The sequence below is a fragment of the Pipistrellus kuhlii genome, unplaced genomic scaffold (genome assembly GCF_014108245.1).
Source record: "Pipistrellus kuhlii isolate mPipKuh1 unplaced genomic scaffold, mPipKuh1.p scaffold_m20_p_17, whole genome shotgun sequence".
Taxonomy (NCBI): domain Eukaryota; kingdom Metazoa; phylum Chordata; class Mammalia; order Chiroptera; family Vespertilionidae; genus Pipistrellus; species Pipistrellus kuhlii.
The window spans coordinates 27,021,709-27,040,763 of NW_023425482.1; the positions used below are offsets into that span (position 1 = coordinate 27,021,709).

At 52.4% G+C, this 19,055-nt stretch overlaps 1 protein-coding gene and 1 long non-coding RNA gene across 2 annotated transcripts; both read right to left on the reverse strand.

Annotated features, from left to right (window-relative positions):
* Positions 1-28: 28 nt before the first annotated feature.
* On the reverse strand, positions 29-17,837 carry LOC123652502. Its single transcript, XR_006741880.1, has 3 exons — positions 17,828-17,837; positions 12,561-12,565; positions 29-234 (listed from the first exon to the last, which is right to left on the reverse strand). It is a non-coding gene; the product is annotated as an uncharacterized LOC123652502 (long non-coding RNA).
* Positions 3,512-6,619, reverse strand: LOC118720464 (metallothionein-4). Its single transcript, XM_036440383.2, has 3 exons — positions 6,222-6,619; positions 4,204-4,269; positions 3,512-3,756 (listed from the first exon to the last, which is right to left on the reverse strand). The coding sequence occupies exons 1-3, from the start codon at positions 6,250-6,252 to the stop codon at positions 3,665-3,667; spliced, it is 189 nt and encodes a 62-aa protein (XP_036296276.1). The 5' UTR covers positions 6,253-6,619; the 3' UTR covers positions 3,512-3,664.
* Positions 17,838-19,055: the final 1,218 nt, after the last annotated feature.

The window sequence follows — 19,055 nt, forward strand, 5'->3', positions numbered from 1 at the left end:
GTAGGACAGGAGCAGGCCTCGGGGTCCATGGCGAGCGGAGCTGGCGCTGGAGAGGGTGCAGTGGCTGCTCCGGACGACCGGAAGCTCCGTGGCCGCAGGTGCCCAGGCTTTTATAGCCCCGGGCGGGGGCGCGCAGGCTCAGCCCGCGGCGCGCGCCGGCGCCCCCTCTCCATCTGCGCTCCCGGGAGCGCGCACTGCGGCCGCCGCCCCTCCCCCGCCGGGCTCCCGTCCCCGCTCTGCGTGCAGCCACCTCGCCGCTGCCTGTGTGCACCGGGGGCCACTCCCCACCCCGGTGATGGAGGCTTCTGAGCCCGGAGAGCCATCTCCCCGACCGCGCCCCACGGTGACGGGTAATGTGTAGGTGGACCCGCCTGGGCTGGGAAAACCTCATGTCAGAGGGTGTCGGGGAGGGCGTCTCCAGAAGAGACCAGCATTTGCGTCGTTCCTCCACGACATGAGAGCCGAACCCCATCCTAAGTGCATAACAGGTGCTAATGTATGCGCGGGGCGGGGCAAAAGTAGCTGTGCAGTTGTGACTGTGCAAAACAGTTTATTCTTGTATTGTTACTTATTAATGATTGTATTGTTTTCATATGAACAACTGTAAACCCACTTTTGCCCCACCACACACACACACACACACACACACACAAATATATGTACATAGATATATATGTATATATGTCATATCAAGATATATATATACTGGTTCTGTTTCACTGGAGAACCCTAATACACCCCTCTACACCCTTAGGGTGGCCAGGATCTTTAGGGGGGTCTGAAATACCCTCCTCCCCTTTATTCTTTCTTTATTGTATAAATTTTGGGGGAATTAAATATATGCATATATAATCCTTTCAAATATAAAATTAGAAGCCTACAGTACACACTGATTTATAAATGACTTTCCCATATTTATCAATAGATTTTACATTTGTGTCCCAGAAATTAATTTCACTTCTACAATGTTAAAAAGAGATGTACTTTTACTGATTTCAGAGAGGAAGGAAGAGGGAGATAGAAACATCAATGATGAGAGAGAATGGGCTGCCTCCTGCAGATTCCACACTGAGGATTGAGCCTGAAACCTGGGCCTGTGCCCTGACAGGGAATTGAACCGTGACCTCCTGGTCCATAGGTCTATGCTCAACCACTGAGCCATGCCAACCAGGTACCAAATTATTTTAAAAGTTGCATGCCCTGTGAATCTGTGTGATTTACACTCTGTTAAGGCCTTTACAACTGAGGCTCAATCGTCTCTTGGAGAGCTGGGTTTGATTTATCCTCCGAGCATTTGTACCTGAGGGGTCTAAGCCCTTTCTGGGGTGTCTGGGTCCCCAAGCCAGCCAGCGTGAAGCTTGAACACCCCCTCTCAACCCAGGCACAATTCTCAAGGGCCCAGCCTACTCCTCCCTCAGCTGCCTGTGTGCCTCGAGCGCCTCCTGCAGTCCACACGCAGAACTGCTTTCTTGTCTTGTGACCAGGCCTCCTCCATTCCGTTCCCACCAAGCCCTCCTCTGATCTCCATCCAAGTTGGACTATATCCTGAGCAGGTGCAGAGTCTGTCCCAGCCTCCCTGAGGTCCCCATTGTCTTCCTCAGGCAGCTCAGGAACACGACCCGTGATTTGTCCGCCCCCTGATACAGCACTGGCCCGCTCCAGGGAGCTGTGCCATGAGAAAGCTCCCCTTCTTGCCCTGAAATCCGTCTCCTTTGTCTCCCCGGCTTACGTTTTACTCTGCAAGGTCCCTGGGAACCCGTCTGTTTACTTTCCACTTCAGCTCCCCCCAACCCCCATCCCTCCATCTTCCCACATGGTCTTCAAGCTTCCCTCTCAGCTAGTCTTGCATGAGCTGGGGTCTTCTCTGAGCCTCAGTTTCCTCCCCTGTAGAATGGAGATAGCAATCCCCATTATGACAAAGATGAGCGATATACCAGAAAAAAGCCTACAACATGGTAAGCTGAAAACATGCATTTACCTCTCCTTCTTCCTGAAAATCCAACAAAAGAAACATTAAAAAGGCAAGGAGAGAAAAGAGAAAAACTAACAAAAGAGCTGAGGATTGGAGTTTGTGGAGCAGAGACAGCCAGACCCTTAGGCCAGACCCACTTAGATCCCAGCAGAATAAAGATGGCTTCCCACAATCCCACCTACCCTTCCCAGTGCCCCAGGTGGCTGCTTCCTGGAACAGGCCATTGCCCTTCCTTAGACAAGCGTGGAAGTCTTTGCCCCATTATCTGGGTGGGTCACACCCCAGTCCCCCTATCTATCCCGCCCTGTCCTGTAGAACCCTCAACACCTGCCATGCGGTGCAGAGGGCATCCGTGTCGTCTCGTTGTCCCCCAGATGAGCCTCGTATGTATATGTTTTCTTCCTAAACTCTTCATGTAATGATGGGGTTGTTAGCCTCTTTCTTTGGTATCTAGGCCTCAATACATTTTATAAAAGAATGTGAGGAAAGAGGACTTAGACACGTACATCAATGAACCAGACTTGACCGTTTTTCTGGAATACCAGGCTGGGTCCAATCCCATTTATGGGTGAATGGGAGCAGAGAAAGGCACAGCTCAGATCCAGACGGAAGGGAACTCAGTGGGGGACTGTTTTGTGTTGTTGGGGAGTCGTACTGGGAGAGCAGAGGAAGAAGGAGCTGCAGGAAACAGGACTTCTGGGGGACGGGGTGGGCCAGGTCTCAGATCTGTCCCACTATAAGGGGGAAGGTATGGGGCATCTATTTTACCTCCTGACTACTATTTGTCATTGGGTAAGGGCTGTTCCCAGTGGTCTTGGCTCCCCAGTCCTCCCAGCCTACTCTGTGCTTGCAGCAAGAAAGCCCAGGGAACACAGTCAGTGTGGCTCAAGGGTTGAGCGTTGACCCAGAAACCAAAAGGTCAAGGTTTGGTTCCGGGTCAGGGCACGTGCCCGAGTTGTGGGCTCAGTCCCCAGTGTGGAGCGTGCAAGAGGCAGCCGATTGGTGATGTTTTGTGTTGTTGTTTTTTTCATGTTTTTAAAAATATTTTTTATTGATTTCAGAAATGATGAGAGAGAGAAAGAATAAGAGAGAATGAGAGAGAGAGAGACATCAATGGTGAGAGAGAACCATGGATCACTGCCTCTTGCACGCCCCACACTGGGGATCAAGCCTACAACCTGGACCTGGGCCCTGATCCGAAATCGAACCTTGACCATCTGGTTCATAGGTTGATGCTCAAACACTGAGCCATGTGCTGCTGGGCTGGTCATATTTCTCTCTCCTTGATATTTCTACCTCTCTATCTCTCTCCCTTCCTCTTTTTCTCAAAATCAATCAACACACACACACACACACACACACACACACACACATATTTTAAAGGCCCAGGCACCAGGAAAAAGCCCCAGGCAGAGCTGCAGGAGCTTGTGCTTAGCAACCTGGACAGAAGGCATGCAGGCAGGCGCCCCCACATCTGCAATGGAGTGGGCCCTTCTGGCTCCTTCTGAGTGAGGCTCAAACAGGGTTCTGATCACCAGACAACCGTGAGTGAAAACTTTATTATTCCAACACTTTACACGCACATCACCAACACCTCCTTGGGGCAGATGTATAAAAAGCACGCTCATCTCAACTCCTCCACCTGTGACTGTACAGACGCTTCCCCGGCCGCACCCAGCACCCGGGGGCCCTTCAGGGGCAGCAGCTGCACTTGCTGGAGCCGCCTTTGCAGACACAGCCCTGGGCACACTTGGCACAGCCTGGGGGGCAGCAGGAGCAGCAGCCTGGAAGGGTTGGGAGACGGACAGATCAGCTTGGGAGCCACACTCTCTCTTACCCACTTCCCTCCCACCGCTCAGAGGAAGGAGGAAAAGAAGAGCCAGCCGTGGGCTTCAATCCACAGTCACAAAACCCCGGGACGGGAAGTTTGTGGGATGTTGGCCAGAAGGAATCTCAGAGGACATGCGAGGCCCATCAGAGGCCCAGCAGGGGCCAGGGTTTGCCCGAGGTTACTGGACAGTGGCTGATCCGGGACCAAACCCCAGAGCTGCTGACTCCAGGCCACTGCTCGCTCCCCTTTACCGCTGGGCAGGCTGGACTCTCCCTCAGGCCTCCCTGATGGGTAAAAGGCACCCTGATCCCTCTCCCTCCCACCACGGCTGGGAGGTTGCAGATGGAGGGAACAGATTTTCCCAGCGCCTGGCCCTCGGCGCCCCAGTCACCGGACTCACTTTTGCGACATGTTTTACAGTTGCAGGTGGTGCATTTGCAGTTGTCTCCGCAGATGCATATTCCTCCTAGGAGAGAGGACAGAGCAGAAGCGTGAGGACTGAGGCAGACGGGCGCACGGGGTGTGCTGCAGAGCGCCACAGGGTGAGTGGGGCTGGACAGAGGAGAAGACCAGCCAGTGGTCCCCAGGCCCCATCCACACACGGAAACCTGGGTGGCCTCCAGGGTCCTCGTTAACATATAGATTCCTAGGACACACCTTTGAGGTGTTCTGGTTCAGAGATCTGGGTGGGGAAAGGGAGTCAGTATGTGTGTGTATACATATATAATATTTTTATTGATTTCAGAGAGGGAGAGAGCGAGAGAGAAACAATGATGAGAGAGAATCATTGATCAGTTGCCTCCCTACTGGGGACTGAACACACAACCCAGTCTGTGCCCGTGTCCAGAATCGAACCTGGGATCCTTCAGTCCACAGGCTGACTATCTACTAAGCCAAATGGGCTAGGGCAGTATTTTTATTTTTTAAAATATATTTGTACAGTATTGATTTCAGAGAGGAAGGACGAGGGAGAGACAGATAGAAACCTCCAATGATAAGAGAGAATCATGATTGACTGGCTCCTGCATGCCCTCTACTGGGGATTGAGCATGTACTAGGGCATGTGCCCTGACCAGGAATTGAACCATGACCTCCTGGCTCATAGGTCGACGGTCAATCACTAAGCCACGCGGACCAGGTGGGAGTCAGTATATTAAAAAGCAACCCAGAAGAGAAAGTAAATAAAGATAAAAAATTATGAACAACAAATACGTAACTATCAACAAGTGAATCTAAAAACCAAGGAAATTTTTTAAAAAATCTGATGAACAATATTAACTGTTGAATATAATAGAATCAGAGGTATGGAAGGGGAGTGAAATGACGATTCTTGGGGAAAAGGGGAGAGGGAGATGTGGGAAGAGATTGAACATAACCTGTGCACCTATGGATGAGGACAATGGGGAGTGGGGAAAGGGCAGAGGGTGGGGTGGGAACCTGGTGGAGGAGAGCAATGGTGGTGGTGGTGGGGGAAAGGAACATTTGTAATAATATGAACAATAAAGATTGATTAAAAAAAAAAAAAGCAACCCAGATGATTCTACTGTAGAATCAGGTTTGAGAACTACTGGGCTAGGCCCGTGGTCGGCAAACCGCAACTCGCGAGCCACATGCTGCTCTTTGGCCCCTTGAGGGTGGCTCTTCCACAAAATACCACGGCCTGGGCGAGTCTATGTTGAAGAAGTGGCGTTAGAAGAAGTTTAAGCTTAAAACATTTGGCTCTCAAAAGAAATGCCAATCGTTGTGCTGTTGATATTTGGCTCTGTTGACTGATGAGTTTGCCGACCACTGGGCTAGGCCATCTCCACCAAACCCAAGTTCCCACAGGAACCGTTGAGGAAACTGAGGCCTGGAAATACAAAGTGTCAGAGTGATGGCAGCAGCAGACCCAAACCAGGTCTCCAGCACCTGGGCTGGAGCGCTTCCCCTGTCCTGGTGGCTGCCTTTAGGGACCTGCTGCTAGGGACCCCACCCCCCAGCCCCCACAATCATTCCAGAGCCAGGCTATCAACTCCAGCGATGAGGCTGGTAGCCAACAGGACAGGGAGCTGCCCCAAAGGTCCCCAGTCCGAAACACACACCACTGGCCACTCCTAACTGCAGGATTAGACACCCGCAGGCTCGGCAGGCTCCCTGGAGGAAGCAAGGGCACAGTCCCAAAGCCCAAGGACGGGCATCCTTTTAAGAAATATATATATATTTGCATTGATTCCCGAGAGGAAGGGAGGACAGAGAGAAACATCAACGATGAGAGAGAATCATGGATCGGCTGCCTCCTGCACTCCCCACACTGGGGATCAAGCCTGCAACCCTGGGCATGTGCCCTGACTGGGAATCGAGCCGTGACCTCCTGGTTCATAGGTCGACGCTCAGCCACTGAGCCACACCAGCCGGGCAAAGGTGGGCATCCTTACTCACCAGACAAGCAGGAGCACTCCCGGGGGTCCATGGTCCAGGTGTCAGAGAGGCTCAGGTGATGGCTGTGGTGGAGAAAGGAGGTGAGTGAGCAGCCCTGGAGGCTGCCTATTTATAGCTGAGGAGCTGCTGGTGGAGGCTCACCCCGCCTCTCCCTGGGGCCAGACGCCTTGCACACGGCAGAGCCAGACACCACAGGCGAGGGGTTGGGAGAGCAGTGCCGTCATCCGTCATCCGGGTGGCTTTTTATCACCAGGGATGGAGGTGACTGCCCTCCTGCCCGCACACCCACCTGCCCAGGTGTCAGAGATCCAGGCTCAGGCTTGATGGCACGTGCGGGACTCAGGTTGGCAGCCTCCTCTAGCCAGGGTCCCCGTCTCCTGTGCATCCCATTGTCTGCCCTTTCTGCTTCCTCCTTCACAGGGGCTGCTCCTTTCTGCTTCTTCCTTCACAGGGGCTGCTCCTGCTCTGGCTCAGGGTCGTCTTCTGTCTCTCTTGGGTGGGCAGGAGGGGCTGGACCCTAGTTCTGGGCTCCAGATGGCCCTCTCAGGCCTTCTTCCAGACATAACCCCCAGGCCCCATGGGTGAGAAGGCCAGAAGTCAGGGGCTTGTGCCAGCTGGAGCCTGCACCCTGCCTGACCTCAGTTTACTCATCTGCAGTCAAGCTAATGAAAAGGAGAGAGAACCCTACCGCACTGACCCCGTTGTGTGGCTTAAGTGAGAGAATGCCTATTAAGTGCTCAGTTCAGAACCTGTCACATAAATATTATTATCATTATTATTATTATTATTATTATTACCTGTGCCTATTACAACCTGGTGGCCACCCACCCAGCTGTATGTTTCAGGCTCCTAGGACAGCCCTTGGGGTCTGGAGCAGGTTGCATTCAGCAGCAGTGCATATGGGGATGAGTTTTCATCTCTGGGGTCCCTGCTTTTAAGCTCAACCTAATTCTTTTTCTTTTTAAAAAAAAATATTTTATTGATTTTTCACTGAAAGGAAGGGAAAGGAAGGGAAAGAGTTAGAAACATGGATGAGAGACAAACATCGATCAGTTGCCTCCTGCACACTTCCCACTGGGGATGTGCATGCAACCAAGGCACATGCCCTTGACTGGAATCAAACCTGGGACCCAGCAGTCCATAGGCCGACGCTCTATCCACTGAGCCAAACCAGCTAGGGCCAGACAAGTTTCTTTATCGCTGGGAACCTCAACCACGTAATGAAAATAACTGGGTTCACTCCTGGAGTTGAGGTGAGGTTTAGGAGAAACTGAAAATGATCAGGCAGTTAATACCCAAATTGCTCGAGGAATAGCTTTTATTACGAGTTTGTGTTGATAGTGGAGTGATAGGCTGATAGGCAGCTTGCTATGGAGCCAGATATGCCTGGAGCTCTGCCCCAACGCTTTGCCACCTCTGCAAACCTCAGTTTGTCATCTTTGTTTTTAAAAAATATATTTTTAATGATTTCAGAAAGGACATGAGAGGGAGAGAGAGAGAAACATCGATGATGAGAGAAAACCATTGGTTGGCTGCCTCCTGTATGCCCCACACTGGGGACGGAGCCTGCCACCCGGGCCTGTGCCCTGATGGGGAATGGAACCCACGACCTGTTGGTTTCTGGGTCGATGTTCCACCACTAAGCCACACCAGCCGGGCCCATCTTTAGAAGGAGGTGATTGTGAGCAGGACAGGAGAGACTCAGGCAGAAAGCTCAGAGGAGAAGTAAGAAGCCATCAAGAACACAAAAGACAAAAATCTTCTTTGTCTCAGATCTGTCTGTGGCCCAGCCTGGGAAAGCATGGAGGGCACAGACCCAGACCCTGGTGGGTGGGGCTTTGGGGTGTGAGGCTGGTTGAGAAGAGCAGGGGCACCCCCCGCCCCCGCCCCCTTTCCAATGCACTTTTCCCTCCTCCCCTGCGGGCTGGGGACATGCTTCCTCTTTGGGGTGCGAGTTCTGACAGCTGCGCCGAAGGAGCTTCAAAGGCCTTACCATCAGGAGGAGGTGCTATGGGTTTTGATAAGCTGGAAAGCTTTTCACATTCCCTTTATATATTTTTTCTAGAGATTTGTCCCATCAGCTAAAGTAACAATGCAGGTGTCTGAGGTGTACACATGAGAATGAGAGGAAGGGACAGAGAGAGAGAGAGAGAGAGAGAGAGAGAGAGAGAGAGAGAGAGAGAGAGAGAGAGATGACAGGGAGGTTGGGTTGCTCTTTCTCAGAATAGCTCTAAGAAAGCACCACCTCCCCCCCAACCAAAATACACACACACACACACACACACACACACCCCATTCTGCGTTTCTGGTGTCCAGTTCCACTCAGGAGCCCTAGCAGAGCCCCGCAGCCTCCCGGGGTTGGGCTGGGAAACCAGGCCAAAGCTAAATGCGGAGTCCGGGCCCCTGTGCCTGGCGGCCTCACAGGCTCCCTGGGGCCAGCGGCTGCTGGTTAATTAAAAGGGAGGGCAGCCCCACCGCTGTCACTCAGCACCCAGGGCGAGAGTGGAACCCTCCGCTTTACAGCTTTGCACCCGGCCCCTGAGGAAGGATGAGTAAGGCCGCAGCTGGCGATTACCATGCTCCCTGCCCCCCCCCCCCCCCAAACCCCAACACACCCAGCGTCTGGCCCAGGTTGGCTGGCAGCCCAGGTTAGGGCTTTGGAGAGGGGGAAGGAGGCTCACGTTCACCTTTTTCCTTCTTTTCTCCCCTCAACCCCCTCCTCCTCTCTCTTACTCTCTGTCTCTCTCTCCTTTAATCAATCATTCAGCAACACGCTCAGGGCTGCCTATGTGCTGGGCTTCAGGCCAGCCTCTGGGTAGGACACGTGAACCAGACCCAGGGCGGGGGGCCTCAGGAGCGGGGCCCCAGCAGCGGCGATGAGCGTGCCCAGAGCTGTCAGAGGAGGAAGCAGGCGGCTTCTGCAGGGAGGCGCCTGAAGGACCTGGGAGCGGCCTGTCTACCTTTTGAGCCCTAGGTGCCCACTTGCCTCACCCTAGTCTCAGCCCTCCTTCCTCCCCTCCCTCCCAGTGCAGGGAACCCTGGCTTCCCAGGGCATGTGGGGTGCATGCTCACAGCCCCGGGGCTTCCCAGGGGTGTTTGCAGGAGACTCCACAGTGGGAGCGGTGCAGGGGCAGCCAAGCCGCATCCTCAGTCTGAGCCCAGGGGCACAGGCAAGTGGGCAAAGCTGGTCCTGGGTCCCTGCACTTGATTGCCTTTGCTTAGAAACCCTCCCTCTGGCTGCAACGGGTTCATAGCCAGCAACCGACGGCACTCCAGACCGCCAGAGCTATTGGGGCCATCGTGCGGTCCGCAACTTCTCTCGGTCTCAACCAAAGGCCTTGCCTGTGGTCCCACTGCCAGGGCAGCCGCTGGGGGAGAGGAGGGTTGAGAGGAGCCCTTCCCAGGGCCTTGGCACTCTCCGAGGTGACTGCAGAGTGTGCCCATTCAAGCAACGGCTGAGGGCCCCACACGATGCTGTGCATGTGTCACCCCGGGAGGGAGAAGAAGGAGGTTTTACGGTGTCACTGGGCTGCTGAGACGCGCAGAGGAGAAACCCTGGCAAGAATCGCAGAACCGCGTGCTCTGATCATGAAACAAACTAGGGGCCTGGTGTACATGTCTCTGTCTCTTCTCTCACTCTGTCCCTTCTCTTTCTGTATTTCTTTTTTTTTTTATTTTTTTTATTTTTTTTATTATATATTTTATTGATTTTTTACAGAGAGGAAGGGAGAGAGATAGAGAGCTAGAAACGTCGATGAGAGAGAAACACCGACCAGCTGCCTCTTGCACATCACCTACCGGGGATGTGCCCACAACCAATGTACATGCCCTTGACCGGAATCGAACCTGGGACCTTTCAGTCCACAGACCGACGCTCTACCACTGAGCCAAACCAGCTTCGGCTCTTTTTTTTTTTTTAATGTATTTTTTATTGATTTCCGAGAGGGAGAGAGAGATAGAAACATCCATGATGAGAGAGAATCATGGATAGGCTGCATCCTGCACGCTCCACACTGGGGATGGAGCCTGCAAACCCGGGCCTGTGCCCTGACCGGGAATCAAACCGTGACCTCCTGGTTCATAGGTCACTCTCAACCACTGAGCCACACCAGCCGGGCAAGAGAGTGGCCTTTTAACTGGTTAGGAAGTGCCTAGCTCTAAGATTTCTACGGCAACGCCCTCAGCCACGTCCCCAAAGTGCAGCTGGTATCTAAGCATTGGGATCAAAGCCACGTTTCCACGTCCCCAAAGTGCAGCTGGTATCTAAGCATTGGGATCAAAGCCACGTTTCCGAGGAACTTTGCTAACTGTTCATTGTCTTTGGTTGCTTTTGGGCTTTGCCTTTCCTCCAAAGATGGGAGGATGAGTTCAGCAGCCTGGGGCCCTGTACACCCTCCCCCCCTCCCCCTGCTCTCCCAACAGTGGGCTGGCCAGACCCCGCACGTTCCCTCCAGATCGCAAATCCTGGGGGTCTGAGGACGCCTGTGGAAACAGGTCCCTCAGGCACAGGGACCCAGAGGCCTTCCCCGCCTGTGAGGGGTTTCACGCATAACTCCGAGCCATAGTGCAGGAGTATTTTAATCTGTTGATTTCTCCAGCATAAGCCCATAGCTCTTTGCAAATATTATAATTGGATCATCCCCCATCCACGTTAGTGGGGGGTTGGAGGAGATGCAGTGTGAGGGTTTTATAGAAGGGGGCACGTCCTCTGCTGTCATCTCCTGCGCTGTAAGTGGCATCTGGCCGGGGGTGGGGGGGTTAACTGACCTAAGACCTGTTAGCAGTTCGGGTCTGGGAAGTGCAGTGTGAGAACCAGGAGGGGTGGCCACGACCCTCCACCCCCACCCCCAGGCTGGGCATGGGGCCTGAGTGTGCTCAATTCCTGGGCCAGCTTCAGGTCTGCATGAGCCTTGGATGGACCCAGATTTAGTCCGCCACTGCTTTGATTTTCTCTCTCTCTCTCTCTCTCTCTCTCTCTCTCTCTCTCTCTCTCTCTCTCTCTGACTCTCTCTCTCTCTCTGTCTCTCTCTCTCTGGCCAAGCCATCTGACCTTGGTTTCCCTGCCAATAAAATGAGGCTAATAACATACTCTCCTAAGGGTGCCTCTTAAGAATAATTGCCCCGTTCTTGCTGGGCGCTTTGAAGAAAATGGCTGTGAAGATGTTCTGCTGGCTCTGGAATTTTCCTTGATGCAAATATCAAACAGAGGAGAATGGCCAAAGTCCCAATCCTGGCCTTCCCCACGGAACCGTTGCCCCTGATGCAGTTGGAAGAGAGAGAGGAAGGCTTGGGAGGGGCTGTGAGCAGAGCCCGGGCCTGCCTGGAATGCTGAAGGCACAGCCCTGCCTTTGATGCTTGCCTGCAACGCTTGTTAATTTTAATGGGAAGCGAGCGGAGGCGGGAAGGGTCTGCCTGGCACAGGAAAACAGGTGGAGGCCGAAGGGGGTCGGTGCCAACCCAGTGCGCAGCTTGCTTGGCTTTGAAGTCTTGGGCCTCGGAGCTGGAGGCACAAGACAGCTTCTCGTGTTGGGAGGGTAAGTGCGGACCGACGTCTGGGGGATGCCTGGACCGAGGGCTCTTCCGTTCCCAGCTCAGCCTGGAGCAGATGGCTCCCATCGCCACTCAGGAATCACTTTAGTGCCAATAACCCCCCAAACTGTGACTTCCCAGAGAAACGTCAAATAGGGGGCTCAAATGGAAGTGACCCAAGGGGCTAGGCAGTTCGTGTGTAAGCGTGAAGGCCGTTGAGGGCAGGCAATAGGGAGTGGTGGGGACTGTGGCAAAGTGACTAAGCTCCAATTGAATAGTGAGATCTGGGAACGAGGGTCAAATTCTGTCCGCTCTTCTGATGGCGTGAGAGGAATTTACAACCTGGATTGTGTGAACTGTTCCAATTGTGAACGCTGGTAAGAGTTGTTTATTTGTTTATTGTGTTTAAACGACCTCCCTGTGAACAACAAATGCATCCATCCCATCCGTAGGCCAGAGGGGTCCCCGGGGTCCTGTTTTGTGACTTTCGTCTTAGAATCCTAAATCTTCAGGATGCAGTCTCCTAAAACTCACCAAGGCCTTTGGTTACTATTTCCTAGAGTTTTCAGACCGACCCCTGGTTGAGGGCATCAGACTCACCTAGAGAGAGCTTTCCAAAACCACTGTTTTGTAAGGATTCTGATTCAGTGCCCTTGGTGTGGGACCCTGGGAAGGGTTCCTGTCTTTTTTGACTCCTCAGACGATTCTGATGCACAGCCAGGTTGGAAAAGCGGTGACCTCATCGCTTCTTCCAGGTGATTTGTAATCTTTTGGAGCCATAAACGCTTTTGAGAAGCTGAGGAAAGGTACACACCCTTTCCCTGGGAGTAGGGAAAGATGCTCATTCAGAAAATACTTTGCAAACAATGTCAGGGGGCCTGAGTCCCCTCCCTCTGAGAGTCAACCTCGGCCACCAAGGGGAGAACCTGGGAAGTCGGTGATGCTGGAATTCCACCTACAGGAGCCCTGAGAATGGGCCTCGGGGTCCCACTTGCACTCCTGCAGTGACAGGGAGCTCATCATCTCTGGGGAGCCTCTCCCTCTTGGGGGAACAGTCTATCCCTCTTGGGGGATCAGTTATCTCTATAAAGTTGTGTGTGTGTGTGTGTGTGTGTGTGTGTGTGTGTACACCCATGTGTGAGGTGGGCTGCTCACCATCCTGGAGTTTCTATTTTCACAGGGGAGACAGGAGACAAGCAAGCACACCTGCAAATGATCCCAAGTCCAGATATGTGACATGAGCGATAACTACAGATAAGTTGAGGGGAACCCAATTTACAGAGAGGGTTGCCCTTCAGCGGAGGTTTGTGGGGGGAAGGGTATTCCAGGCAGCGAGAAGGGTATATGCCAGGGCCCCGTGGCAGGGAAAATAAAATTGCTCCTCTCAACCGACGCTGGCACAGAGCTGGGTCAAGGGAGCTCTGAGGAGAAGCCGAGGCCGGGCTCTGCATGTGTTTGCATACTAATGAGGCAAGGCCCGGGGCCAATTCACCAGGGCCTGACCTCCAGGGTTCTTAGGCTGCCGCCTGCTTCTGTCCAAGTCTTTCTCCTTCAGAGAACTGGGAGCTGGTGCCTGGGCCTCATGCACACAATAGGGCCTTTCAGGGCCTCCTGTGAGTGAAGTGTCCCGTTCCCACCACAGTGTTTAAGACGCGGGGACAAAGCAGAAACTCTGAAGGACTGAGAAGTTTTGTTCCTCGCGGTGGGCAGGCCAGCGCGGTGCCAAGTCCCAGGACCAGCCTGCTGGGGCCGCTGCCCTGGAGGGGGCTGAGACACGGTCCCCGCACCTGGGCTAAAGGATCGCCCCTGGTTTACAGCTAGAAATCCTGAAAGGAGGCCCGGGCCATTGGGCATGGCTGTGGTGCAGAGGCACCAGGACAGGCAGATCCTTTCAACAGGGGAAAGAGAGGGATTAACAGCGTGGGTTTCCCAGGGAAAGGCTGGGTCCATGGCCATGGTTCGATTCCCTGTCGGGGCACAGGCCCGGGTTGCGGGCTCCGTCCCCAGTGTGGGGCGTGCAGGAGGCAGCCGATCCGTGATTCTCTCTCATCATGGATGTTTCTATGTCTCGCTCCCTCTCTCTTCCTCTCTGAAATGAATAAAAAATATGCATTTAAAAAATATTTACCGGGTTCCTAAGGTTCATCAGGTTCCAGGCTCTGTGCTGAAGATGCAACAGTCAACGACACCAAGCAAAACCTCACCGTCCTGGAGTTCCTATGTTCGTAGGGGAGACAGAACATTTAGGTCATTCATATCAGTGCAGGAAGGGATGACCAAGAAAAAACACACACACACAAATCGCTTTTACAGGAAGTGATAGATACTCATCTACACTTACGAGCATAGAAATGCAAATGAAAACTACACCCAGATATCATTTCTTAAATGTCTATCTGATTGGCAGAGATCCGGAAGGCGTAGTGTGCCTCTTGGGGAGGTGAGGGAAGAGGGACAGACGGAATCTGGCAGGGAGGGTGACGGGCACAGTGGCACCCAGAACATACACGGCATATGTGCTGGCAGGAGACAACACTGCCGCTGGGAAATTATCCTAGGACGTGGGCGCCAGGCATGGTGATCTGATTGTAAAGCGTTGGGAAGGGACCGAATGTTCAGGAATCATGAGGCAGCGATGCAGTGGAGTTCCAGGCAGCCCTGGAGAGCAGCAGGCAGCTCTGCCCGTCCTGGTGGGGAAGGATGGAGAAGATACAGGTTAACCGAGGGGAGTGAAGTGCAGCATTGGTGTGTTCAGAAAGGCACAGAGAGAAAGTAGGGAAGGTACATAGTCATACATGATGGCATATGAACAGAATCTGCTGGCAAGGAGACCAAGAAACACGTAACAGTGGTTACCTCTGAGGGGGGCCTAAGGAGCTCAGGTCAGCTCATCTGGGAGGGATGCAGGGGGTTGGTCAGCCAGGGAGGGACTATGGGAGGGCTCCAGGGCATGTCTGGCCTGTCTCAGTCACAATCGGCCAGACTCCAGCAGCAAGCTAACCTACTGGATGGAGTGTCTGCCCCCTGGTGGTCAGTGCACATCATAGCGAGCAGTTGAGCAGCCATAGCACATCATTAGCATGTTATACTTTGATTGGTTGAACAGATGACCAGAAGACCCGACACTTAGCATATTAGGCTTTTATTATATAGGATATGTACATATGGAGCTTTGGGAGCCTCAGTCGTTTTCATCTGTGAAATGGAGGGGCTAATAGGGTTGTTGGGAAGGCTCAACATGTGAAGTGGCTGGTGCAGGACCACGACTCCATATATGCTAGTCGTCTTCACACTCAGATGTCACCTCCTCCACACAGCTTCACTCCTCACCACCTCTCCCCTGCTCTTCAGGACATTTAGTGCTTCCCCCTTTTAACACTGATCAGCTCTCTGTCTGGCATCAGGGTGAATGGTGTCCCTGTTGCAGTCGTTAACTCCTCGGCGTTGGGGTTTATGTCTAAGGCATCATCGCGTCTCTCTCGCCAGGAAGCTTGGGGCCCGGCAGCAAGCTCAGTAAAGGTTTGTGTGCCCAGAGGCCTGCAGCCTTGCTGTGTGGGCGAAGTCGGGTTCTCTCGGTCATTAGCTCCATGATGTTAGGCATGTTCCTGACCTTGCCTGGAAGGCCTGGCCTGTAAAATGGGAATAATTAACAATGGCACCTACTTCACAGGGTTGTTGTGAGAGTTAAATAAGTTAATGGGCTTAGAACAGTAGCTGCCACGAGGCAAGAGTTTTTTTTAGCTATTGTGATTAATTCTGCTATGAATATTGGGATACAAGAATCTGCCATGAGCCAAGACCGGTTTGGCTCAGTGGATAGAGCGTTGGCTTGGGGACTGAAGGGTCCCGGGTTCGATTCCGGTCAAGGGCATGTACCTTGGTTGCGGGCATATCCCCAGTAGGGGGTGTGCAGGAGGCAGCTAGTCGATGACTCTCTCTCATTGATGTTTCTAACTCTCTATCCATCTCTCTTCCTCTCTGTAAAAAATCAATAAAATATATTAAAAAAAAAAAAAGAATCTGCCATGAACATAGAGGTGCAGCTATCTCTTCAAGACAGTGATTTTTATGTCCTCTGAAGACATACCCATATGATGGATCCTTGGGTAGTTCTATGTATAATTTTTTTTTGTCTGTGTATGGCATCTTTTAAAATATATATATATATTTTACTTTCATTGATTTCAGAGAGGAAAGGAGAGGGAGAGAGAATCATCAGTCAGCTGCCTCCACTAGGGAGGCAACCCGGGCGTGTGCCCTGATCAGGAATACAACCGTGACCTCCTGGGTCGATGCTGAACCACGGAGCCACTCCGGTTGGGCTCTATGTTTAATTTTTGAAGAACCCTCATCCCGAGTATCACAGTGGCTGGGCTATACCATTTGCATTCCCACCAACAGTGCACCCCAATTTCTCCACATCTTTCTGTGTATGCTTTCATACCTTCGAATTTGGTTGATATCAAAGTATTACCTATCCAAATAATAAATTACACATAGGTTCTTAAAATACATCTTTATTGATTTCAGAGAGAGGAAGGGAGAAGGAGAGAGAGAAACATCAGTGAGAGAGAATCATCCATCGGCTGCTTCCTGCATGCGGATGGAGCCCACAACCCAGGTGTGAGCCCTGACCAGGAATCCAACTGTGACCTCCGGGTTCATAGGTCAATGTTCAACCACTGAGCCATGGCAGCCGGGCAATAAATCACATATTAAAAAAACAACACACACACACAGAAAACCCTGCCGTGTTAAAGAGGTGAAGGTGGGTGAGCGAAAGGGACAGGACAACAAGGATAAAACCAACAGCGGCCCAGGCTGGTGATCTGTCTGGCCCTTTCCTTCTTGGAAATGCCAGGACTGCAGAAACGGAACGTGGAGTCTCCCTCTCGGAGAAGTGGCGCTCAGATCCGTCCAGCTGCACGCTGCTTCCAGCTATAGGAGTTCACTCGAAGGTGGTAAGTTAAGCCTCCCAGATCGGGGTGCGCCAGAGGTGGCTTCCTGCCCAAAGAGGAGGTTAGGAACGCTGAGTCAAGCCTCAGCCAGCGTCTGATGCTGCCCACACCCAGCTATGGCTCCAGGGCATCAGAGAGAGCACACTCCTTGGAAACTGGAATGCACTCCCGCCATCAGCTTTGATCCGAACCCTGGGAGCGCGCTGGGCCAGGGGCCGGTCCCTCTGCTCCTCTGCTGCTGGGCTGATCCCATCCCATCGTGGCCTCTTCTAACTTCAAAAGCATTCGAAAGCTCTTGGGTCTTCCTTGCCTTGGCAGGGCCAACAGGTCACTGTCGGCACGGCTCTGGTCACATCGTCCCATCAATGCCCCCGTGGGTTTGGCAGGGGGAGACCGCGTCAGGAGGAGGTTTGCATCAATCCTAACAACAAAGGGATTAAGGAGAGTGTATTTGCGGATTAAACAAAAATCACAACTGACGTTAAGTTCTATTGATATTTCAAAATCAGAAGCTGATGCCTGGAGCCAGAGAGGGTGCGGAAGAAATATATCAACAGAAATGAGTCAGCGTGTTTGAGTGAATTGTCTGTCAAGGCTATTGTGACACGTGAATCCTGCGAGATCAAATCTTTTCTCTCGTTTCCTGAAGAATCTTCAGGCGTAACCTCAGGAGTCTCGGGCTCACCCAGGATCATGACTCAAGCTCAGAATCCTGCCCAGAACCTCGAGCATGGTCTTGTGGGTGCCCTAGTGCCAAACAAAGAGAAGAAAGAGGGGCCACTCCCCAGTGCTTACCAGTATAAGACCATGGATCAATGTAGAACTTTTTAGCGGGCCGAAGTTAGTAGGCTAACTTCTATGGAACCCTAGAGGGTGGGATTGGAACTCGGGGTAGTGAGAGTGCTGGGGGCTCAGGACAGGCCTCTGGGAAGAGGCCAGCATTGGGCCGAGAGATCTGATGGACACGTGGGAGCCAGGCTTATAAAGGTCCGGGGGCTGTTTCAGGTGGAGAGAACTGTAGAGTGGGGTAGTAGATCCTGCCAAATGAGGTATTTAAGATGTGACTATTGATTTATTTGAAGAGGCCCATCATTCATGGACCAAACATTTAAAGCGCACCCGCTGTGTGCCAATAACTGTGGAGGCTGCTTGGGTGCTGTTAGGCTGGCAGAGGGAGCGAGGGCATGGTGTAACAGTCCTGGTGCCCCACGCCCTGCGGCTCCGCTCTGATCCCTGGGGTGCGTGGCTCCTCTTCCTCTTGTGTGGCCTGTCCGCCCACGGCCGAGTGATGGAAAAAGCCTGTCCCAGGATGAGGCCTGGCCAGGGCGCCCTCTCACCCTGCCTCCCTCCAGGCCTCTAGTCCAGCGTCCTAAGGTGCTTAACTTCCATTCTTTACACCTGCACACCCTCTAGTGGGGGTGCTTTGCCTCCGCAAAATGAGAAGGAGCCGGAGGAGCAGGCAGCAGGCGTGTGCATAAGTCAGCATCTAAACTCTTGGCCATAACTGGTTCCCACCAGACCTTACCTGGCTAGGTTGGTCTTTCCCACCCCAGGGCTGAGAGGGAACCTGGAACATTGCTACTGGCTAACAAGAAAAGAAAGAAAAGCCAGGACCAGTCTGGCTCAGTGGATAGGAGCATCGGCCTGCGGACTGAAAGGTCCCAGGTTTGATTCCGGTTGAGGCATGTACCTTGGTTGCGGGCACATCCCCAGTAGGGGGTGTGCAAGAGGCAGCTGATCGATGATTCTCTCTCATCGATGTTTCTAACTATCCCTCTCTCTTCCTCTCTGTGAAAAATCAATAAAATATATTAAAAAAAAAAAGAAAGAAAAGACACCAGACTTATTACAATAGCAACCTTGACAAGTCACAGGCAGCCTTTTCATCTAGAGGTAATAATAATAATAATAATAATAATCATCTAATAATACTAGCTTTTTTTTTTTTTTTTTTTAAATATTTTATTGATTTTCTACAGAGAGGAAGGGAGAGAGATAGAGAGTTAGAAACATCGATGAGAGAGAGTCATCGATCAGCTGCCTCTTGCACACCCCCTACTGGGGATATGCCCGCAACCAAGGTACATGCCCTTGACCGGAATCGAACCCGGGACCTTTCAGTCCCCAAGCCGACGCTCTGTCCATTGAGCCAAACTGGTCTTGGCTAATAATACTAGCTTTTTATAGGAACTCTTATTAAGCTCTTTATGCCAGGCAGAGCATAAAGTGCTTTATTTCTATTAGTTTGTCTAATGCTCACAGCAACACTCCCCAGAAGTTCACTGTGGGACACAGTATGTGCAGAGGTTCCAGCTCAGGAGACCACCTGGGTTTGCCATCCTGGTCC